The 25731-nt window shown below is 40.0% G+C and overlaps 1 protein-coding gene across 1 annotated transcript in view; it reads left to right on the top strand.

The window, feature by feature from the left end:
- Positions 1-25731, top strand: part of tmtc1 (transmembrane O-mannosyltransferase targeting cadherins 1) — a 70587-nt gene that overhangs the window by 32874 nt on the left and 11982 nt on the right. Inside the window, exons 7-15 of the mRNA XM_061075801.1 lie at positions 3233-3354; positions 6651-6818; positions 9742-9855; positions 12895-13038; positions 19985-20093; positions 20374-20476; positions 21183-21318; positions 24788-24932; positions 25264-25401. Coding sequence (XP_060931784.1) covers positions 3233-3354; positions 6651-6818; positions 9742-9855; positions 12895-13038; positions 19985-20093; positions 20374-20476; positions 21183-21318; positions 24788-24932; positions 25264-25401 — 1179 coding nt within the window. The remainder of the gene's footprint in view (positions 1-3232; positions 3355-6650; positions 6819-9741; positions 9856-12894; positions 13039-19984; positions 20094-20373; positions 20477-21182; positions 21319-24787; positions 24933-25263; positions 25402-25731) is intronic.

The following is a 25731-nucleotide window of genomic DNA, read 5'->3' on the forward strand; positions in this document are numbered from 1 at the left end:
GAATAACAACAAAGGTACATAAGTTTTCTTACATATTTATGGATTTAAGGAATCATTCAAGTTTGCATCAGGTTGTTTTTATAGAAAATATAATTAAGTACAGAATAACAAAATAAAGCACTTCTCCTATATATTTCAACAGATTACTTAATTATTATTTTATATCATTCTGCCTGCTCAGGAACAATATATCACGATCTGTTAGGTCAGATACAAATTAAATTAGGATGCATCTCATGTAGGCATACTCACAGTTATATATATAAATATATATCAAAGTTATATAAAACAAAATTACTGGTGTGGCAGCATGGTCTCAGACTATGGGATTTGAAAAGAAACACCCAGCCATTATATTACCTACCCTTGTCTAATCTCCTCCCCTGTGCACTGACAGGTGAATCTCTCCGCCCACTCCCTGTCTCACTGAATAGACAATCGGGTTTGGGATTTTTGAATACTCAGCGCACCCTCAGATTGGGCTTGTAACGTAATTGTGATTAAAAGGCTGAAAGGCTGGTCGCTAATATCTGTCAAGATCAACTTGTGGTTGGCATTTTAAATAGTGCTGTAGACCTTCTAAAATACAAGGGATATTGTCCACCTTGTCCTATGCTCCAAATAAAACAAGTACCATCATGACACCCTCCTGGAAACCCTCAGTTGGCACCTTCATTCCAACATGTCATCTCAGGTATATGCAATCTACAAAGAGATTGTATCACCTAGTGCTAAAATTGAACTGATCATCCTGAATCACCCAGTGTTGTGGAGAGAGCAACTTGTAACTAAGGAAAGACCAGGGGTCTCATTTATAACCGTTGTGTACGCACAAAACGGGCCTGAAACGTGCGTACGCCACTTCTCACGCCAACATTAGGATTTATAAAAACAAACTTTACGGGAGAATTTGCGTATTTCCACGCAATTTCTTACCCATGCGTACAAACGTTTTGGAGACGGGAAAGTGGTGATGCAGACGTGAGGTGGTGAACAGAAGCAGATTATTGATCCAAATCATCATTTACATTAAAACCAACAGCTTAGTTTTGCTCGCGCGACACATCTGTTCCACACAAACTTTTTAATTTTAAAATATATTACACAATTTACAGCAAATTACGTTCAGATTCGATTTAACCGCGGAGCTACAGAGCCGAGTCATTAATAGGTTTTAATAATATCTTTTAACACTGTGCGTATATCATCAGATCACTGCAGTGAACGGGACTGTGCCATCAGGCGCACAGAGCGCACTGGAGATCACTTACAAGGAACTTTCCAAATAATATCCCAGAGTGGAGGCAAGGATCCACTGATGTGACGGAATCGGTCCGATGCTCATAATAAATAAATAAATAAATACTGCCGTGACAGTGGTGCGGGGTTCTGCGTGATCTGTGCATGCAAATGGAAGGATGAGGAGGAAGCGAGGGTTCAGCAGTTTCTGATCTCACACAGTGTGTTATACACAGCAGCGGCAGAGTATCAGTGTATTTTCTTTATTAGTGACATCACTGCTGTCCCATAAAATCGTTCTCCACCCCACTATCAGACACCTCGATGTCAGTGTCAGAAAGTTTCACTTCCTCTTCACATCGCTTGATGCCCTGACTCGGTCAGGACTAACGGTGGAAACCCATTGGTCAGCAGCAGCATCATTTAATATTCACGCCGTGCTTTGCATTGACATTTATGGTTGAAAGTGGGCGTGTGGAGGGCGGATTTGGAAGATCCACGTACGAATGTTTCCAGGTGCACTGTGATTTATAAAGCGAACATTGCGTTCAGGTGAGCGTGCGCACGGTTTTATAAATCGGAATTATCTTTTTATCCGGGTTTTGTACGTACGTACACTTTTAGTATGAATCCTACCCACTTTTTTATAAATGAGACCCCTGGTTACAGCCTGGAAAGACAACTGGCAGGAAGGAAAGACCCCAGCTACCTATGGCAGGAGCATTTAGTGCACAGGTTTCCCATTTTCCAGTCAGAACACCTACAATCACACAGTAATATTTGGGGTGCATAGTAAATACATGCAAAGATAAAAACTGTACAACATTAAGAAAACAAGAGTTTACTCACCAAACAAACTGGATATCAGCTTGTCTGAGTCTGTTATTACCAAAGAACAAGTCATAATCCCGTTGAACACCAAACTAATTCAAACAAATTAACAGTAAAACTGTTGCGGTAAAAAACCTTCTCCACCTACATATAATGAAAAATCTGAGTATTCCTAAAACCTATGTGAATACAGCTCCATTGCTCCTACGGTAAATTTTAAACTTTCTGGTCTGATGCGTCCGAAGCTCTACCTGTCAACCATCCATGAGTCAGTGTGTCAATCAAACAGACTAAAACTACCACACTTAAATCCATAATATCTAATTAATTACGATATCAATTTTAGATGGACAGATGTGAAGGACAAGCTGTAAGGAGTTAGGAAAGGAGAACCACTGTGTAGAGAAAATCAGTATTCTTCTTTTAAAACAACTTTATTTATAGCAGAAGATTTGCACAAAATGTACAGTACTCCGTGCTGACAGTAATAATAAAGTTTCCTTCCGAAAAAAGAATAACACGTCCTGAGAAATTATATTTTCAGTTTATGCACAGACAACATTTAACCAACAGTTCCTCAATGAAATGAACAGCTAAATAGTTAAAAATGTAAATAAAACAAACAGGACAGAAATTTAGAAATTGTATTATGAAGTTTAGTTCTGATAATGAAATTGTGAACTAAGTTCAATCAGATTGTTGATCACTGGACAGATGTGACAGTGTGAGAATTCACATCAGTTCTGGATCGTGTCAGAAGATTAAAACAGATGTTCTGTTTTTTATATTTACGTTTGTGTGTCCAGGTGCAAATACGAGGTTGCGTCTCTTTAAATGTTGCAGCCGCAAAGAATAGGGGGGGGCGTCATTTTCTCCTTTCCTTTCATAAAGGACCGTCCGGTGTTTCCTATGGTAAAGGAGATGTGTTCAGAAGCAGTACAGCTCTTTTCCTTATCATTTAGAGAATTCCAACAGCTGGCAGCCACTGAAATACTTCCAGGTCAAAGCAAAACTAACTTTCCGAAAGCAGCCTGTATGTGTAATGTCTTCTCCTAAAAGTGTAGTAGTGCCCTTGGTTGCTAGGTCCCCAAACAACATGTGCTTAAGAACAATCTGTGTTTGTCTTCAGTATTCTTTTTCACCCCCTTTTCCCTCTCTGCAGAGACAAGAGAGCAGGGAGGTGTTGGTTGGAGTGTTGTTTCTGGTGTTTCCATTCATTCCTGCCAGTAACCTTTTCTTCAGGGTTGGATTTGTTGTGGCTGAAAGGGTTCTCTACATGCCGAGGTGAGTGTGTGCATGTGGGCATCCACAGTATCTATGGATAGTTCTAGTCTGACTCTTGTATACTCTTGTAATTGCTATAAAGCAATACATATTGTTTTGTTCGATATTCTCAAGTTTTTTTTAAACAATCACCAAAGTCTACAGTTTTTCTAAAACCTTCCAAGTGTAAAACCATTAGATCCTTATTCAATTCTTCATTCTTCTACAATTGTACTGTTCACTGCAGGTAAATAGGTTACACATTTTAATGAATTGATATCAGTATGAAATGTGGTCAGTTACTCATTTACAATAGGACATCTATTCATTGTATTGCAGGTTTTATGAATTTCCATCAGTAAACATGCAAATTAGGTATTACCTAATTTTTTCCAGAATATTAGATAACCAGGTTGAACATTTTTATTTCACAGTGTTGAAATAGGTTTTTTATAGAGGTTTGCATTGCAATAAAAAGCCATTAAAAATCTATTTGTAACATGTCTTTAGAAGCAATTTTCCAACATAATATCAAAGAACATAATATACATTCAGCCCTCTGTATACTGTATGTCAAAACATATCTATTTGTTTGCCAATGGCCTCTATAAAATCAGGGTCCTGTAGCAAATTCATATGGAAATGCAATCTCTGAGGGCTATTAATCAATTTAGTATCCATGTAAAAGATATTGGGGCATGATCCGATATTACTATGCTATCATAATGGTAACCCTTATTACCATTCTAATCTTTGTCTAATCTTTGTTGATATTAGAAAGAAACATATTCTTGAATATGTTTATGTATGCTATAGTAACAAGAATATTCAATATTATGAGTTCAGTTCAGGCCAAACTTCATAGGAGTTTGATCCTTCATAAAGTTTAATATCAACTTTCTAGGTTTTCTTTGAGACAAATCCAAGCCTGTAGACTTGTAGACACTAAATAGAGTTTTTCATATAATAAGCTTCCTTAAAGTATAATACATTGGCCCTCAGGTTCAATCATTGAATTGTCTACACAGAATGGTATTGTTTTATGAATTCAAATTAAAACTCCTTGAACATGGGAGCTGTAAGAGGCTCCAAACACTTGTTCTTGCCACCTTCTCTTCATCATATGAGGGATCATATGAGATTCTTGTATAGAAACTATGTTTGCGTGTTTTTAAGTTTAATTATTTCACGTACCTGGTTCGCCTGTTTTTATAGAACTGATCATTATAAAAACCTGCTTTATTCATATTTATGTTCCTGGATAAACGATGCATCGCTTCTTTTGCAACAATGAAGTTAAAACACTGCGTTGCGTCATAAACTGCAGGAATAACGTCTGTCTGCAGGAGTGTATGTGTGTGTGAGTGTGTGTGTGAGTGCTCGTCTCTGTCCCTCTTTACACACAATGTGATAATCATATATATTTAGGTCTTAATCGATGATGGCGGCTCATATCTCCTAACTCTGTTTGCACCAGCCTCCAGGGGGTGGCATCGTAATCTTAGACCATGCAGACTAGTCATTCTCATCATGGTTCAATAAAACTGAACAGATCAGATGAATAATGGTAATGTTTTCAGAGTGAAAGATGAACAGTAGCCAGAGCTTTAAAATTGTAATGTACGAAACCAAGACTGAGATCACGCTGGTAATAGCAAAGTCTGAAGAAGGAGTCACCAGTTACTTCAATTGTATTGGATTAGGTTGCAATACTGTTTAACCCTGCGACTTCTAAAGGGTTTTGTGGCCTCAAACACTTCACCCACCCCTTGTTTGGCATAGTGGTGAGTAGATAATGAGTGAATTTTCAGTTTTTCGAACTATCCCTTTAAAATTGATTTCTCTTTACTCCTTTTCAAGAGAACAGACCTAGTCTCCACTACATTTTGCACTCCGTAAAGGCACTTTAAGGTTTAATATCTTTTTATTCTCAAGAGAACACATGTAGTTTCCAGAACATTTTGCACTGTGTTGTTGTTTTCAAAAAGCAGAAAATGTAGCTCCTTTTTTACCCAACACCAAAATACTAACATTATGTTTCTGCATTTCTTGTGCAACATGTATGGGTTAGTTTCTGTAACATTAGGTCAACTGGTAATTATGCCAATATTGAAATTGAATAGCTGCTTGAAACTAAGCTAACTTTATCAAAATGGCTTCACAAATGTGACATTCAAGTTTATTTCACAATGACATTTGGCACACAAGAAATGCTTTATGCTTTTACATGTAGAATGTGGATGACCAAGATAAACCTACTGTAATGATAGCAGTCCACTCACATGCAGCATGGGGAATTATTCAGAAGACTCCAAACTCAAATTTCTTCTTTTCAAAAAAGTGATACGAAGAATTACAACGAGATCGATGTATGATATTTCAATTTTAAAAAGACTTAACTCTTACTTTCTACTTTATTGCAACAACAGCAGAGTTGATTGGAATTATTTTTGGCCTCAAAACTAACACAAAGGCTTATACTAGCCAAAATGACACATGCAAAATCAACTAAACTTAGTTTTAAATGTTTATGTTTGGCTGAAGTAGAAAACAGCATTTGCAATAAAGACTGGAAATAGGACAGAAGCAGCTCAGCTATGAAGAATGGACTACAGTAATCATTTTTTATAAGGACAAGTAGAATTAACCCAATTAGGGCCTCTTTTAGTATTTTGTGCACAGAAAAGGTACTGAAACTCACTTTGTCTTCTTTCATAACCATATTTTGCTGTCTTGACTGAGCTCTCATCAAATCTATTTTTTAAGTCACTTCACCATTTCCAAGATTTAAGTGAAAGCCTTGTTTGATATTTTTTCTCAGAGATTTGCCTTCCTTCTGTCCATTTATTGTGCTGCTGTTTTACAAGGTGTACTAACACTGTGTATATGCTCTTGGATGGAACCAGTGTTTAGAAGGCTTGTCACTAAACCCTACCATCTGAAGCCTCAATGAAACACACACACCCGAGTATAACCATGTAAGAGGGTCAAAAAAGTTGAGGAACGGGATTGAGATTGTGTTTTTTTTTAAGAGCCCACAGCAGGTCGACTGTAGTGAAAATATATGCAGCCATGAGACATCAAGAGATTTTAGGCCATTAAGTTATATCACATCTGTTTAAAGATGAGTATGCTGATTGAAAACAGGCAGTGGGACTTAACTACATGATATAGGACTTAACAATGAATTTTTGCTTTGTCTCTCACCCTCCCTCCTATCCATTTCTTTACTTTCTTTTCCTCCCTTATTGCTCTCCCAAACTTCCTTATAATTTTCTTCTTTCCATTTAATTACTTCCTCCCTCCCTTTTCTGTAGTATGGGTTACTGTATCTTAGTGGCTCATGGCATGGGTCGGTTGTGTGCAGTGGTAGGCCGCTGGGGCACCACAGTCCTCAGTGTCTCCATGCTGTTGCTCCTACTTCTCTTCTCCTGGAAGACCATCCAGCAGAACCATGTCTGGCTAACCAGGGAGGCCCTTTTCCAGTAAGGAGAGAGTGAGAGAGTGAGAGAAAGAAAGAAAGAAAGAGAGAGAGAACAAATGTTAATTTCACAATGACTGCCACACTGCCACACAATAAATGCTTTATACTTTTACAAGTAGAATGTTGATGTCTGTAATAAACATACTGTAATGACAGCAGTCCACTCACATGCACCATGGGGAATTAACTGAAGACTCAAAACTCATCTTTTCAAAACAGTGATATGTAGAATTACAACATGATTAATGTCATGTATGATATTTTAATTTTCAAAAAACACTTACCTTCTGCTTTGTGCCACTTCTGCCACAATTGTTTTAATGCATTTAATAAAATTAAGTTTCAGCTCAATAATGATTTGTTGCCAAATCAGACATCAGGTAACCTTAATGTGTGTCTGCTGGCTTGTGTCCTGCAATGGACCAACAACCCCCCCCCCCCATTTTGATACCTAGCTCACCAGATCTTAAATTGTGCCAGTATGTAAGCAAATGTAGGCTTAAGAATGTGTGTGTGTGTGTGTGTGTGTGTGTCTTGTGATTAACAGGATGGATATGTTCAAATGTTTACACATGTACACAAACCAGTAGGTCAGTTACATACATGATACTTATATGATGTTGTTCAGCTTATCTGAATGTCAAACTACCCTGCATGTTGATCATTAATTTATCTATGACCTATCTCTTTCTCCCTCCATGATAAATTACATCTGTTTGAAGATGCTTTTATATGTAACACTAGGACATGATCAACATTACAGGGAGAGTTAGTGAATGAAATATTAGCTGTTCTCTTTTGTAATTTAATACATAATTCCAGATGGCATTTTAAACACAGAAAAATACAGGATTTTTTCTGTAACAGATAAGGAAATTCAGCAAGACAAAGCTAAAAAAGAAAGCCAAAAGTCTCCCCAAGAATGTTAAAGTTGTAACTCATTATATTTTATGAGCCTACATTGCTAATTAGGGCAAAAAAAATGGAATACCAGTATTTAACAGCCCATTTATAAGTACGTATTCAGACCATTTGGCGTGTTTCTGAACTGTGCTCAACTCCATCCAGTCTGTTATAAATATCCTTGACATCTGTCTTAAACTTAAGTGGAGTTTACCTTTCAAACTGAACTGGTTCTGGCTAATCTTATTACCTCTGGCTTCTTGTAGTCGAGGAGCTTCTTATTTACCTCTGTGACCTCTGCCAGGAAAATAGATGATGCTTCCCCCGACTCTTCAAACTTTGCTTCATCCACAGAGACTGTGTAGGATGGGATGCTATGAAGTTCTCTTTCTACCGCCTGCCAATATTCTGCAGCAGTTCTCCTCTGAGACAGTCAAGGAGGATGGACTCCATGTCCCCAACCTACCTCAGGATGCCAGGATTATCTTCTGTAGGAGGCAGTTCACCCTCACTATAAATTTGGGTGTGCCAAGTCTTCTCTGGATTGCACTGATCCCTGATCAGATGCCGATTAGTTGTCAGCCCTTATCTTCTCTTTACCAGTGTATGCAACATACAACTACAGATCTGATGATACAACCTCAAAGTAGATAATCTGTCGTTGGTGCTGCTCAGGTGTTGTTGAAGCAGGTACACTTATATGAACCCTCTTATGGTTGAACATGGAGTTAATTATGGATAATCTTGCACAGAGGGTCAAATAACAAGGCACTGCTCAGGCTCAGATCATATAAGGCAATACTCCCAAACATTGCCCCTAGCATTGAAGTGCACCAGGACCCCACCTAGGGATATTCAAAAATGTCAGGTACTATGAACTGCACAACACCCAGAGCTTTCTCCTAAGCAACTTGAAGTCACAAAGAGGCAACCCTGTCATTATCCAGGGAAAATTCCTGTCACTCTGGTTAACATTCTTTAAAATGAGTTTATGGTTGAGGAAACCATGTTCATGCGTTGAGGTGGGCTAGCTGGTGCCACTCAACCAGCTCAGGGTCCTTCGTCACCAGAGGTGACATTCCATGTCCCTAGAACTAGTCTGCAATGCCAGACGTCAGCACACAGAGGCTCCTGACTTTGCCTGCCACCAGGACCTACATAGCATCCAAGCCTTATTCCTATCCCAGTGGGTAGTGGGCCATGTGGTTGTGGCTCCATGAAGCTTTTTCATCCTCACCCTTACAGGGCCACGTGGGTGAAGGACAAACGCCCCCTTCCCTGTTGTGGCTACAGCCTTTGTTTCCCTTGCCCGCCACAGCTCTTACATGAATGTGTCATTGAGTTTTCATGACTTGCTCTCAATACGTCCCATTTCTTGCCTTGGGAAAAAGTTGGAGGCACTATTGCACCAGTGGTGGTAATACATCTGTAGAGAAACTTGAAGATAGCAGTTGACAGACACATTCCGCCCAGTCAGATGGGGCTTGAGAATATTTCCCAGGAAGAATGGGATAAACTACCCAAATCAAGATCTACAAATCTTGTACTGACTAAGACTGAAAATTGTTAGAGCTGCCACCGAGGCATCTACAAATTACTGAATGGCATGTTAAGATAAAGATTTTACTTTTTGATGTTTACTAAATTCGTAATACTTGTTTTCACATTGCTATTATTGATTGCCTACTGTTATCGACAAATGTTATGTTAGAATGAGGGACCTTTTTAATACTTTCAAATTTTATTCTTCACCACAATAAGAAGTGAAGAGTCTGAATACTTTCTGAAGTCACAATACATACCTATATTCCAGACAGGATAAAAAGCACTGATCAGTGCAAGTAATATCAAAATGATCTCACCTAATATAATCATTAATGTAGTCGATAAAGGGCTAAATTTTTGTCTTTCGTCGAAAGGTGTTGTGTTCCAACAGGGATTACCGATAACCTTTTTTGTCTTTCTTTAGATCAACATAATGCCTCCTCTTCTTTCCTTCCTTCTCTTCCTCCTTATTTTAGGTCTGGTATCCAGACTCTGCCTCACAATGCCAAAGCCCACTACAACTACGCCAACTTCCTGAAAGACAGTGGCCGACACGAGGAGGCCATTCACCACTACACCACTGCCCTCAGGTGTAATATCATTCCAAACTGAGACTGTATATGCTTCAAGCAGTGTGTTAACACAGAAGAGGTAGCATGTGCACTATGTTAGCAGAGCAATGTCTTCATTCATTTACATAAATACATAAAAACTACAAAAACAAGAAAACTTAAAATCCATACAGCATGAAAATACACGTTTGATGGTGTTTATGGTCATATTGTGTGGGTAAAATGCCAGTCTTTAAATGGCATGAATACACAACTACTTTGATAAACGATTAACTGTCTTTGAAGTTCCAAAACTCTTATTGACAAGGAGACAACAGTAAGAGTGACAACAACAATAATATAATAATTCTGCAACTACAGTGCATGCTCAATATAAATAATCTTGGTATCTATATAAAGGTAACACTTGTGGGATGTCTGTGGTGTAACTGTGTCAGACATAATGAAGATATTACACAAGTTATATGAAATAAACCTAACAGAAATGTATCATTTAAGAGTGAATATCTCAAATGAAATTATGCAGATGAAAACTTCTTTATTTACCCTTATATTTAACAATAGGTATTCATTTAATCTAAATACAACTACTTCTTAAATAAAGTGGTGTACAAGCTCTCTAAATATAACTCCACATACGATAGCATAGTAGCAGGTGATCTTAAAGTCACACAACATGGACATGCAGAGGATTACGGCAGTCCATTGGCCAGTTTCAACGATTGACATAGTGTATCTAACGAACTGTCAGAGACAATCTAGGGATAACCTCTAAATCCATAACAGCAACATAATGCAACAACTACAAGGAAGTGAATGCAACCTGTCCTGAGACAAGACAGCGCTTCACTTTTTCCACATTTTGTTGTGTTACAGCCTTATTCCAAAATGGATTCAATTCATTTTATCCTCAAAACACAATACCTCATAATGACAAAGTGAAAAAAGTTTGTTTAAATTTTTTTTAAATTATTAAAAATAAAATTATAACTTGTACATAAGTATTCACAGCCTTTGCTTAATACTTTGTTGAGCATCTTTGGCAGCAATTACAGCCTCAAGTCCTTTTGAGTATGATGCTTCAAGCTTGGCACACCTATTTTTGGGCAGTTTCGCCCATTCAACTTTGCAGGACCTCTCAAGCTCCATCAGGTTGGATGGGAATGTCGGTGGACAGCCATTTTCAGATCTCTCCAGAGATGTTCAATCGGGTTCAAGTCTGGGCTCTTTATGGGCCACTCAAGGACATTCACAGAGCTGTCCCGAAGCCACTCCTTTGTTATCTTGGCTGTTTACTTATGGTTGTTGTTAGGGTTAATTGCAGTTGCGATAAAATCGCGATTATGATAAAAAACGCGATTTCCTAATCGCAACGTGCGCGATTATAACGTGCGAACGAGAGTAGGGCACCGGGCCGCTGTCCTCACCCGCAGCCAGAATTCCGCGTGACAACAAAACTCCGCTGATCCAGAAGACAGCGAAGCGACGTAGTGAAGATGACTTGCTGAAGTTCAAACCAAGCATCAGAATGGGAAAGATAGCGAATTTAAATGACTTTGAACGTGGCATGGTTGTTGGTGCTAGACGGGCTGATCATAGTATTTCAAAAACTGCTGATCGACTGGGATTTTCACGCCGACCACTTCTAGGGTTTACAGAGAATGGTCCGAAAAAGAGAAAATATCCAGTGAGCGGCAGTTGTGTGGATGAAAATGCCTAGCTGATGTCAGAAGTCAGATGGGAATGGGCAGAGTGATCGATATGATAGAAAGGCAACAGTAACTCAAATAACCACTCGTTACAACCAAGAATACCATCTTTGAACGCACAACACCTTGAACCTTGAAGCAGATGGGCTACAGCAGCAGAAGACCACACCAGTTCCACTCCTGGGGAACAGGAGGAGCACTGCCCTACAAAATTGCCTCCAGCAGGCAACTGGTGTGCATAAATCACAATTCCTCTCATAGGGTTTTAACAAGGTGTGACATCATCTGCCCTGAACCATCAATAAAAGTAAGGAAAAACTACAAAAAAAACAACCTTTTAACAGGGTAAAAATAACATAGAAACATCAGGGAGAGCCACATTTGAGGGATCCCTCTCCCAGGACGGACAGAAGTGTAATTCTATTTGCAGCATTGATTAGAATAAATACTTTGTAGAATAATGGAAGGTAAATGAAATCCATGATGAAAAATTATGGATTATTGACAGTAACGGTAGAGTATCTGAGTATCAATATTGTATATCAAGCAGGCTTGTTGTAATCATAGTCCATGGTCAGCAGCAGCCACCACGATCAGGATCCACCATCAAAATCGGATGCAGCCATAATCCACAATCATGACCCCCTGCCGCCATCAGGATCCACCACCTACACAATACAGGATGCCAACATGATACAGGATTTGCCATTACAATCACGATCTCTGAAATCGCGACCCACCATCATAATCAACGAAGTGAGAATTAAAAGACAAATCAGAATCTCATTTAATTTCTTTGCCAAATACATGATTAACTAAACCTTGCCTATTTCTCTCAGGTGTTTCCACAGCTGCTACTCTGTCTTCTCTGTCGAAAGCTTATCCCATAATATGTGGAACAATGTTGCTGTAGAAATATTGCCATAGCACCCAACTCCCTCCTGCCATGGGCAGCTCTTCAGGCTTGTGTCACCAATAAGGACACTGACTATATAAGTTTATTGCAATTACACAGAGGAGTTTGTAGCATTGAGGCAAAGTAGCAGAAAATGCCATTACTGACACTCTGATGATTTATCTGCTCCGAAGATAATCCCTATAACTGTGACAATGCACTTAGTCCAATCAGGATCGTGGTATGGGATGCCTCCATGTGAAAGTGTTGAGCCATCAGAGGCTACTAAGTTAAAAATAGTTTTCAGCTATGCAGAGTTCCAGCAGTTTATTCACAAATTGTTCACATACTGGTTATTTAACTGTGGATCTATTTTCCAGTGAAAAAGAAGGAAATATTTTGACTCTTCTCTCCCGTTTTTCCTCTGTTCTCACATCTGTCATCTCCTCTTAGGTTATATCCTCGTCATGCCAGTGCCATGAACAATCTTGGCACTCTGACACAATGCCCAGAGGAGGCCGAGCACTTCTATAGGAAAGCACTGGATACCAACCCTCAACATAACCGCGCTCTCTTTAACCTGGCCAACCTCCTCAAGTAGGACACACATTCTCACAAACACATCAAAATGCTTTTTGAAAACACATGGTGACAGTATCAAAAATCTGGTCATCATTTTGTGAATATGACAGAAACTGAAGAGGCCTAACACTGCTGTAAACTTTGGTAACATTGTAACTGTTGCAACATTTTATTGTTTTGTAGTGGAAGTACAGCTGTGGCCAAAAGTTTTGAGAATGACACAAGTATTGGTTTTCACAAAGTGTGTTGCTTCCGTGTTTTTAGATATTTTGGTCAGATGTTACTATGGTATACTGAAGTATAATTACAAGCATTTCATAAGTGTCATAAGATTTTATTGACACTTACATTGAGTTTATGAAAATAATCAATATTTGCAGTGTCGACCCTTCTTTTTCAAGACCTCTGCATTCGCCCTGGCAAGCTATCAATTATCTTCGAGGCCACATCCGATGGCAGCTCATCCTTACATAATCAATGCTTGGAGTTTGTCAGAATTTGTGGGTTTTTGTTTGTCCACCCGCCTCTTAAGGATTGACCACAAGTTCTGAATGTGTTTCAGGTCTGGGGAATTTCCTAGCCATGGACCCAAAATTTCGATGTTTTGTTCCCAGAGCCACTTAGTTATCACTTTTGCCTTATGCCAAGGTGCTCCATCATGCTGGAAAAGGCATTGTTCGTCACCAAACTGTTCTTGGATGGTTGGGAGAAGTTGCTCTCAGAGGATGTTTGGTACCATTCTTCATTAATCTCCAGCCTTGTCCTTGTCGACACTCTCCCCTGTGTTAACAAGAGAATCACTGAGATGATGTCAGGTAGTCCTTCTGTGGCAGGGCTGAAATGCAGTGGAGATGTTTTTTTGGGGATTAAGTTCATTTTCGTGGCAAAGAGGGACTTTGCAATTAATTGCAATTCATCTGATCACTCTTCATAACATTCTGGTGTATATGCAAATTGCCATTATAAAAACTGAGGCAGCAGAATTTGTGAAAATTAATATTTCTCAAAACCTTTGGCCACGGCTGTACTATTTTGTTTTTAAGTTTTTAAATAACTCCCCAAAACTGGCAATAAGGGACAATCTCAATTTTCTTCCAGCAAATTCTTAAGAAAGAACTACCTTTTTCTTTAACCCTGCCCAATGTATGAGCACACAAATATATTTAATCATTCAATCACCTTCATTTGTTTTGACCAAAAACCAATAATGACATAGAGACTGATGATTTTTTTTTTCTTTCATTAATCTAATGTCTATTTTTTGTCTTGTTCTGGTCCATGACCTAAGGGGTGTTTTTAACAAAGCAAGGTAACACGTTATTTCAGTAACATTTCATGGAGGATGGTTTAAATACATTAGACCAAAGTTACTGTGGAAACTGAACCCCAGCTGGTCAGGCCTGGTCAGTTTTTAGTTCAATCAGTGCACAGAAGTTATGTGAATGTTTTAGTCTTTGGCATTTTATTCCCCTCTGTGATATCATCAGGATTAAAAGAGGGTGAACACACTGGTGGTGGTTCAATAAGTCAATCAAATTTGTTTGGATGGCCCATATTCATAAACATCGTGTCACTGAATGACGGCTCACTGCGGAAGAGAGGAGAAGGGATTTAAAGTTTGAAAGCTGCTGAATGATGAGCTGGAAGATACCGTGGCAGATATAATTGGCCATTTAGAAACGCCAACAATCAGCTGATCAATAAGCAGGTTAAGTCTTTCTGCCTGAACGCTGTGCTTCATTTAAATCATGAGACTTGATTTACGATTTAACCATGTTTATTTTACAAGTGCACAGAAGTGATGTGAATGTTGAAGTCTTTGGCATTTTTAGACCCCTGTGTTATATCAGCAGGATTAAAAGGGGGTGAAGCAGAGCTCAGAACAGGAATTCCCCCAAAAAGAGAAGAGAAGACAAAAAAGTGACGAAGGTGGATGATTTTGGAGGAGAAGTGAGATTATATCGAGTTGATGTAGTACTCTAGGCATTAGTGAAATAAAGATTTATGTCTTGGTAAGAATAGACACATAATTATAGAATGCATCTGCAGCCGGACTGATAATGATTTGAGACAAAGGTGTGGAGACCAAACAAGTAAGAGATCAAAATTTAGAGCAGAAAAAACAAATTAAATATAATAGTGATATTGGGTCAAAAATGTAGAGCATGACCAAAGGTCAGCAAGACCGAAATAAGGTTAAGGTTTGACCAAACGGAAATTAAGTTCAGAGGACCCAATTATAAAAAATGCCAACAGAAATTATAAATTGGAACAGCAAACGGAACAGAAATTAACTCAGCTTGACAAACCGACACCTTATTTAAGTTCGGTCCTTGGTAACAAAAGGTTACCAAGGACCGAACTTAAATAAAAGGTAAATTTTTTTTTAAAGTAGTACATCCACCACAACAGAAATAAAGTCAGCTTGACAAATAGAAATTTAGGTCTTAAGGAACGAAAGTAAAATACTGTGTGCAGCACATATGTCGCGAAGCCCGTTTGGTGTCCGTAAACCATGCAAGGTCACAAAGACAGTGTATGCAATGAGTGAGGGGAGTGACCAGGTGTGAAGTTCTGAAGACATGTGAGTGCATGTTTAAATGAGAAGTAACTTACATTTTTAGCACGACCCGCAACAGCATGCAGATAATACAAAACCACCACTTGTTACATGCATGACTTACCGAGATCAGGGTTTTAGAGAACTTTGATCCGAAAGGACGGTGTTTATATCCAGCCGGGTATAGGAAATGAACGCAGATGGGTACATTTAATAATGAGAGGAAATTTCAAAGTTCTCAGTTACAAATTATTTTTTTGGTGAGTGTTAGGGTTGCCATAATTAAGGGTTTGAATAACCGGGCACCGATATCCTGGTTTCATGGAGGAATAAGACACGCCGCTGTCATCGGTGTTTACCTGAACCGGAAGTGATTCACTTTATTGCGCACGCTCCAGTCATTTGAAGAATAAAGCATAGACTTCAGAATAAGGGCACATATTAATAATTGTGTGAATAATCGTGATTTGGATATTGTCCAAAATAATCGTGATTATGAATTTTTCCATAATCGAGCAGCCCTAATACACACATTGACAATATTCACCCAAACAACAGTAACACCTCCACCATACAACACACACAGCGGCACGGGCGCTTCCCGCACACCCAGACCATGCGCCGTCTTTGTGTGCCCACCCAGCAAGCAAGGCGCATCGGGCGGGCTCCCTCATGTTCAAACTCTCTAAAACTACCTATCAAACTCCCTGTAAACAAATATACCACCAGCGCTCTGCCCGCGACCTATAACTCACAGCACAAGCGTGCAGCCCCATATTACAACACCTGTCCTTACCTAGAAAAGGGTAAAGGACAGAAATGAAACGGACACGGTGTTTGCTGGCTTCACATCCAAGTGTAATGAACGAGCCACCCCCTCTACTGTCCAAACCTGGAACCCCAGTGTGAAAACAACCCAAAGACCAAAGAAACAGATCGCAGACGTCACGGATAATTAAACCCCTGCAAACAATTGCAAACAATATTAGAAAATGACACATCCACCACACTAGTCCTTTCTAATGTTGACCCTGGCTGATTCTAAGTATTTAGACAGGGGTTCATTATTTAATAGAGCGCAACAACGCGGAGGGAAGGAACTTGAATCGGATGGAACCAGGCTTCTGTACAGATGCGTCGGAATATGTGGAAATTAAAACTGGAGAGAGAATCAGCTAGAGTTTTGTAATGCATGTGACGTGCTGTAACAATTAAGTTGTGAGTGATGCTGACCACGGGATGCTTGTCATGAATGGCATGATGCCCTCAAAAGAGAAGCGCTCCTTATTAATGATATTGACTGCAGCTTGTATGTTACAAAGGACAGAGTGCATTCACATTTCCGGTGCTGGCCCCAGACATAGCATGACACACATGATTGATTGATTGATTGATTGATAGATAGATAGATAGATAGATAGATAGATAGATAGATAGATAGATAGATAGATAGATAGATAGATAGATAGATAGATAGATAGATAGATTGTACAGTCTTATTGATGTGGGCAGGAAAACTTCCCGTATCTTTCCTTGCTCGTTATTGTCCATGATGGATAATAGTTTGTTCAAAACCTTCCTCTCCACCACCACTTCAAAAGAGTCAGGTTTGCAGCCAATGAGAGAGCCAGCCATCCTAATCAGCTTGTTTTCACTTGAAACACACAGCCAAACTCAAAAGTTAAGGTTGGAGAAGGAAGAGGCGTTCAGGAGCGGGGTCAGAACCAGGTTTATAGAGGCGAAATACAGGTTTAGCAAGGAGGTGAGAGAAGCTAAACGTCTGTACGCTGAGAAACTATAACACCAGCTCTGACCTTTAACTCGATTTAGATTTATTTATTCTTTAAAATGACATGTTTTTTGCACGTCTTACACTTGGATGTATTCCACCTCATCCACTGACCTCAGCCATGTCAAACTTTATCAAATGGGTCTCAAGACATTGATAATGTAGGAATAAGATTACTGTGACTTTTTGTCATATTAATGGCGTGGCATTAAAGTTCATCAACTCGCCGTGAAACACGAAATTGCTGTAACTTCCGTGTTCATGTGTGTATTAACATCCCCCCCGAATATATTCATATGGTTTTAAGGAATGGGCGTGGCAAAAAAACTGACTAGCGCCCCCTAAAGGGCAGCCTCGGCACTACGTTTGGCCGACATGTACAAAAACCGATTGGGGCATGTGTCTTTTTATTACAAACAAATAAGTCTCTTGGATAGATATGCTAGACCAAACAGGAAGCCCGCCATTTTTGGCCATATTCACCATTTTTACTTTGATGTACTTGTCTCAGGGCTTTCATCAGATCACCTTCAGATTGAGATGAGTGTCATCATAACAAGATGGAGATAAAGACTGATTTAGAGATCGATTTTTCGTCAAACTGTGTGACCGTGGCGTGGCATCAAAGTTCATCAACTCGCTGTGAAACACGAAATTGCTGTAACCTCAGTGTTCATGGTTCTATCTCACTCAAACTACATGTGTGTATCAACAGCCCCCCCCCTCCACCGAAGATATTCATATGGTTTTAAGGCCGTGTGACTGGCGTGGCATCAAAGTTTAATTAAACGCCATCAAAACACGAGGTTCTGTATCTCGGACATATATTGTCCAATCGAGTCCAAACTAGACATGTAAGACAAGAGTCCAGGCCTGATGACATCTACACAGAAATTATGACTTGAAATCACAGCGCCCCCTGGTGGCTACAGGAAGTGACATGTTTTATACTTTGATGAACTGCTCCTGGCTGCTTTACAATATACTGCTCAAATGAGCTCAGTCAAGTCATTGGATCATGGTCAACTTTGACATTTCCTCAAACTATGTAAACATGGATGTGCGGCGAAGGATAGTCCTTTGCCAAAGGACCGGTGTTGTCATAACTCCCCTCTGCATTGTCCTATCACTACCAGACTTCTGTCTCCTGATCAGAGTCCGAGCCTGAACAACTCTATGTGTCAACATTTTCTCAGTGTCACAGCGCCACCTCCTGATTCGGCATGAAACAGGAAGTACTTTGTTAATCCACTCTGCACTATCCAACAGGCTCTGAAATACTGACCTATGATCACAATCCTGACCTGAACCGCTCCATATATAAATATTATTTCAGGGTCATAGCGCCACCTACTGATCAGTGTGAAAATTAAGTTGTGGTAACATTGTCCAATTGACACAAAACTGATCACGCTACATCAGAGCGCCTACTTGAACAGATCTATATGTCTTTGCGTAATAATAGTGATGGCGGCACCTACTGGCAACAGGAAGTAAGCTTTTTTTTACAACTATCATTCGATTTACATAAAATTTTCACAGAGTGATGTGCTTTTTGATAACGTGGACTGTAATGAGCAATTAGCAGGCAAAGATCGACGTCGCGTGACGGACAGGAAGTGAAGCGTTTATCCTTCCCGCAGTGCGCAACACGCATGCAACACGGAGACGTGCGCTTGGTCATCGATCGCTGTCTTCACCGACCGCATCAGGATTCAACGTGCGGGTGCTCGGGCCAGCAAGTGCTACAATGTAGCCCTAGTTCTGTCTTACATTTACTGTCATTTTCTTCCTCACGCACTGGGAAAATCAAAGACTGTGATTCTCACTGTGCGACAGGCCTCGATGGATGATAGGTGGATGAGTCAAACATACGTGTGGATTTAGATGTCGTCAGAGCCGATCTGCACATCTCTACTGCACAGACAAACACAGACATATATATATACTGTATATAGCTAAATTTGTTTATTAGATATTGTTTTTGAACTTTGTTTGTTTATATTTATTTATGAATATAAATATATGTCTCTTTAAGTGTGAATTGTACAAACCTCTACAATGCCAAGAACTACAAATCCTTCAACTTGCTAACTGCTGATATGGTGATTTGGGGTTTCATTATTAAGTTTGTTATTAATCAAAGTTCCAAATCCCTAGTTACTGAATAAGTAAATTGGCTATGTGTTCCCTTTCTTTAAGGGGTGGGGCCTTATTGTTATTAAATGGACGCCCAAAGGCACAACTTTACTGTTACAAAAATTACAATGTCTGTGTCTGAAATAAGTATGAAAATATGAATTAACTTATACAATAAATGATTATGAGAAAGAGTTTAGTAATAATGATGAAGATGACCATGACTGTGACAATGAGAGTAAGAATAAGAAGTCCTTTATTAGTACCGCAATTGGGAAATTTGCAATATTACAGCAGCAAAAAGACATCAGTTGTAAACAGTAGGAATATAAAATAAATTTATAGAAAGAAGGAAAAAGACGAAGTTACAGAGAAAAAATGCTCAACGCTAGAGCTAGAGTTGCTGCAACAGGCAGCCACTAGGGGGGCGCCATCTTTAGATTCAGGGTGATACCACTGATGCTGTGTTCCAGGTACCAGGGGAAGGCAAAAGAGGCTGAGGCTCTGCTGATGGACTCCATACACTTCGGTGCCCATTTTGCTGATGCTTACTCCTGTCTGGCATCACTTTATGCTGAACAGGTGAAACATACAGAAAGTGCACTTCCTCCGACATTCACAACATTCTCATAGCCGTATTTGGCTTATTTGCTCAAAGGCGTATTATGACTCATCACTAATTAATGGAACTAAATTAGCTTTAGCTGTAGATAGTTGATTTGTGTGCAAGTAGCTGTAATACAGTAATGACACATAGTTAATAACAAGTTAATTTGTACACTTTACAGCTTCTTGAAACAATGGTCTAGGTCATGCCTGTTTTAATTTAACCTGAAATATTTTAATCTGCATTCTCCCACAGAAACTCTTTCCTGAAGCCAATGAAGTGTATCTGAAAGGCATACAGAACTGTCCAGACAATTCTGACCTGCATAATAATTATGGTGTGTTCCTGGTAGATACAGGTGAGTGGAGCCTATAGACATTCTGGCCTCTGAAAGGGTTGGTCAATACAGGCATAGGGGACAAAAATAGGCAGGATGGTCAAAATACATTAACTAAATTAAGCTTGAATTTATCAATATTATACACTAAAGTCGTTTCCAGACATGACCCAGAGAATTTGCTACAGAGTATACCCAGAGTCTGCTTTTCACACATGCACAATGCCGCGAGAGGTTCTCTGCACAGGCGTGTTCACAACAGTCACAAATCCTCTGCATCTTTCAGGTGAAAGGTGGTGAAGCAGGCAGAGAAGAAAGTAACGTATTTATTCCACTGCGGAGATCACATGATTTACTTGACAACACACAGACACCAGCTCTTATCGCCACAAACCCTTCGACAACTGGGTTGTTGTCTTCTACATGTATGGCTCTGCTTTTTCATCTGGGGATATTTGTTTTCTCTCTGATTTTTTTTTTTTTGGGTAAATTCTCCTCTTCTGGGTTTTACCCTGAGGTCATGTCTGAAAACTTCTTATCACTTCACCTCAACTAATTCTGTCGATACCAGAGGCCACACAGGTCTCATGATCAGTAAGAGCCATTACATTTGGGAAAACATGATCACATAATTAGTTTTTTCTCCCTCTTTCCTTCAATCTGATTTCACTCTATCCTTTTACATTCATCCATTTGCTTTTTCATTCTTCTTATTTCTCTATAACAGGAAAAGGAGCGCTAGCAGCAGCTCACTACTTGCAAGCAGTTCAACTTAAACCAGCACACTATGTTGCCATGGTAAACCTGGGCCGCCTTCTCAGATCATCCAATGAGAATGAAGCAGCGGAGTCTTGGTACAAGAGGTGAATATATGATAAGCAGGACCGGCGTGTGCACTTCTGCCGGTTTTAGCGAAGAATACTCAGACCGCCCCTCTTTTTGCAACATACCATACAAGCAACAACACACCAATGCTAATATGCCATACACATAAAGTGCTAGTGCACTAGATCCCTAGTGCAATTAAGTGCAACACTAGTGTGCTCAAAGTGCCAACAGTATTAAAGTGTGCATGACCCAATATGCGGGCATTTTGCGGAATCATATCAGGATCCTCAAACCAAATAATATCAGTCCAGTCTATCCTATACACCACTTTGTTCTGTTTTTTATTGGGATAATTAAGATGACAAAGTTACGATTGTGTATTTAGTTTTATATCGATGGTGTCGGATCATGAATCTGGATCCTCCACTGACTGCAGTAAAATGTTGACGAATTTTTCATTATGATCAGACATAGGATCTACACACAAGACTATTCCAAAGCATTTCACATATGTGTCTGATGTTTGGAGATTCCCATCTCTTATCTCCACTAATAGCCAAAACTCAACTTCATTGAAACCGCATAGTCAGACACTGGATAAATATACTTGAGATGGGATCAATAAATCTTTAAGTGACACTGTTGGTGATAATTAGGGATGGTACATGGATTGGAATGTCTGTGAGGGGCTTTTAGATGATGGTTTGAGCAGATGAACAGGGATCTAGATTAAAGTTGGCGAGGGGGGGGGGGGGCTTTAATGCTGTAGCACCGTGCTGTAAAGAGAGCTGAATTACAGACGAGAAAGAGCATTTTAAACTGTCTCACCTTAAGCAGGATTGGCTGAAGGCAAGCATGCCAGGCTGTGATTAGATAAAAAGAGGATAACCTGGTAGTGCTTAGGGTCAGCAGAGACTGTGCCAGTGATTTAGGAGGCATGCCCAAGAGAACAGTCTTTCTGACTGAGCTGCATTTCAGGCAAGAAACAATTAAAAATTATTTATTGTCTCTATGCGTGTGCAGCACGGGTATTGCTCTCTACAGGGGCCTTCTTGCTGGTGGCTCCCCTGCCGGGGACCTCCTTACCTCATGCTGCAACCAAAGGATACAGCATATCACTGTACTTTTTTGAGTTTAATTTTTATTTCAATCAAACTTCGAACTGTGGTTTAACTGGATCTTCTGTGGTCTCGGCCATGTCACGGTTACATGTGTCCGATTGAAACCCGATTTCTGGCGTTGTCGGGTTTCAATCGAACATCCATTTCATGTAACTCCACAAATCTAGATTTCTTGTGTTCGACTGAAGTCGGATAACCACCTCCAGATAAGTGGATCGGATTTGGCTGTATATCGGACAACGCGCGCATGTAACTCTGGAAGCTAGACAACAACTAGAGATGACGTCTTTGCGCATGCTTGAGATCCTGCCCCCCCCCCTCCCTCCGGGCCGTGATCCGGAAATGCGGCGTTCGCATTCGCAGTACTCCTAGAGTAAACATGCACAACATCATGTAGAGGGAAGTAGCTTCACCTTGCTCTCCGTTCGTCATCTTTCTCGCATGCTGAGTTGAAGGCTGTTGTTGTTTTTTGTTGGAAGTGGTGACGAGGTCAAGCGGAAATGGCTGTATCACCACTAGCTGTAATGAAAACAGCGCCACCTATCGTAGCGGGGTATGAAATGCTTTCGGACAAGAGTCAGATTTCTCAGTGCCATGTACCCTGAGATAGAGCAGTTAACCCCCCATGGATAGAGAAACCGGGCTTCAGCCGAAATCGGGTTTATGCCATCATGTAAAGGTAGTGACTGTCATTGTCACCCTTCTTACACTTTGTGGCACTCACTGCATTAACTTCAGCAGTTACACATTGCCACTCGGTACATTTTCTCTTATTTTTTATGCCACTGCGGTGGCCACCAAACAATACCTGCTTTTCTCACCTACTCTTCACTCACAAGCCTCGATTTTAGTGTCCGCTATGTTGTGCTGGTTGGTCTCCCTCTGTGACATGATTCACCGTAAAAATTCAATGATCAGTAGGTTCATTTATATGCATCAGCATTAATGAGGTGCTTTGCCACTTATGGTTGAAAATGGGCGTGTAGAGACAGATTCAACTATGCATGTTTCCAGGTGGAGGGTGATATATAAGGGGAATATTGTCTGTAGTGGCTGTTCCATTTGGTTCCACATTACAATGGCCACTTGTATTATGTCTGAGGAGTGTTTCTTGCATTTGACTCATGTCCAACAAATAGACCCTGCCCCGTTGTGAGAACCCAATGTCACACAACTCCAGGAGGCAGGTTAAAAAGGGGTTTTATTTTCCGTTCCAGCACATTACAGACACACCTTTTAACTATCCTTTATCGAAATTGGCAAGCTATCTTTCCAAACCTGTCACGATGTCCCTTTATCACGTTTCCACGTCAAAACTTGTTTCATTCCACTTAACAGACTCCATTAACTAAAGTCATGGTCCTGTGACATATGTCAGATTTGTGTCCACTCCAGCTCACCACGATCTTCATGCGCCTCCACAAGACCCATGCGCATGTGCGATGAACCAGAACAGAATATAATTGAATAGAGCAGACACACTATTCAAAATGTATTTTAACTGTATAAAACTAAAACTACAAACCTGGATAATATAAGAAAGTATCAAACCAACATAAATATCTAACTACACACACGCAGGCTGCATAGTGCTCTTACAGTTTTCAGGTGTGTGTGCACACAGTTTTATAAATCATAATCTTGTTTTTGCCATTTTCAGGCCTTTGTGCTCACATACATTTCTAGTATTAATCCTACAAACTGTAATAAATGAGGCCACTGGATGCTTGCCACTGAGCTCCTTTCCCAGGTCTGACTCAAGGTTGGGGCCACTGGTTCCCTATTCCAGGCAAGATTAACATTAGTCTGTTACCATTTTTCATCATGGTTTTCTTCATCACTGTCTGACCCTTCCCCTGTATTTGCTTTGCCTTGGGAGACCCCACTAGAGGCTCCAGACAACACAACTGTCATGTCACTGTGACACACAAACCCCTTCACCACGATTAGTTAGCGATTCACAGAGATTGATTTAGTCTTGTGAAGGCGTGTATTTGCACAGAGAAATCTGTTCTGCATGGGTTTGACCTGTATGGTGGGTGTTTGTCATCCCTGAGTGTAGCACATAGTCAACTGTAACATGCTTAGCTGGATGAGCGCATTTCCTTTCGAGGGAGACTCTTTCTGTGTCTGTTGTTTATTAGACATTTTTCAAAGGCTATGCACAGTGCTGAAGGCTTATCATACACATAATCAGATGCAACTCAAAAGCAGATGTTTTTCAAAGTTTACGCACAGCATAAGCATTCAAAAGTTTTCTACAGCAACTGCAGATTACAGTTTCAATGCAGATAGAGTGAGTCTGTAGCTGTTGATCCTGTACATGGGTGTAAACCACCTCCATAACAGGCCATCCTCATGACCTTTGACCCATTGCCTGCAGGGCGCTGCAGATAACAAGGAAGGTGGACATCCTGACACCGCTTGGAGCACTGTACTACAACACAGGCCGATTTGAAGAGGCTCTGCTGGTGTATAGAGAGGCTGCAGCCCTGCAGCCAGACAACACAGACATTTGGCTGTCTCTGGTGAACAAACAAACACACACACACACACACACACATGTTTCTCTATAGTTGTGAGGACACTCATTGACACAAACATCCCCTAAAACTAAAAAAATAGCCCTAAAACCAAGTCCTAACCCTCAAACAGCCCATTCAATTTACGAGGACCAGCAAAAATGTCCTCCCAACGTCAAAATGTCCTCTTCATGATGGCATTAAACCAAAATTGCCCCTCATAACCATAGATAGACATGGGTGCACACACACACACACAACCCTAATCCATTTGTGTTCCCTTAAACACTTTGACAAACTAAATAAGATACTTCTCTTGTTTCAAACATTTTACCAGGCTCAGGTTTTAGTTATGGTCAGCCACACCATAGAAGCAGAGAAGATAACCTTGGACATCATATCCAGAGAAGGCAGCTGTATTGAATGTTACAGACTACTGTCTGCCATCTACAGCAAGCATGGCAACTTTACAGAGGTTTGTGTGCATGTTGCAGGTGTACGTCTATCTGATGGTGTCTGCTGATGATTTATGAAATAACATAATCTGTGTTCCTAAGACTCTGATACATTGTTTATGCCCAGGGATCTAATCACCTCCGATTCTCTTTTAGATAAACTGCACAATTTAAAATGGCCTTTTGTTGTGACTAGTAGAAGGCAATAATAATCAGCATCTTTTAATGTCACACCTGTCAGATGGACAGATTGTCTCACTAACACTGACTGAGAACACAATTTGAGAGTGGCATTCATATTTTTGTTGAACCTAGTTTGTTTTTTTCCACACTTTCATGTGTTCACTCAC

The sequence above is a fragment of the Limanda limanda genome, chromosome 1, assembly GCF_963576545.1.
Source record: "Limanda limanda chromosome 1, fLimLim1.1, whole genome shotgun sequence".
Lineage (NCBI taxonomy): Eukaryota > Metazoa > Chordata > Actinopteri > Pleuronectiformes > Pleuronectidae > Limanda > Limanda limanda.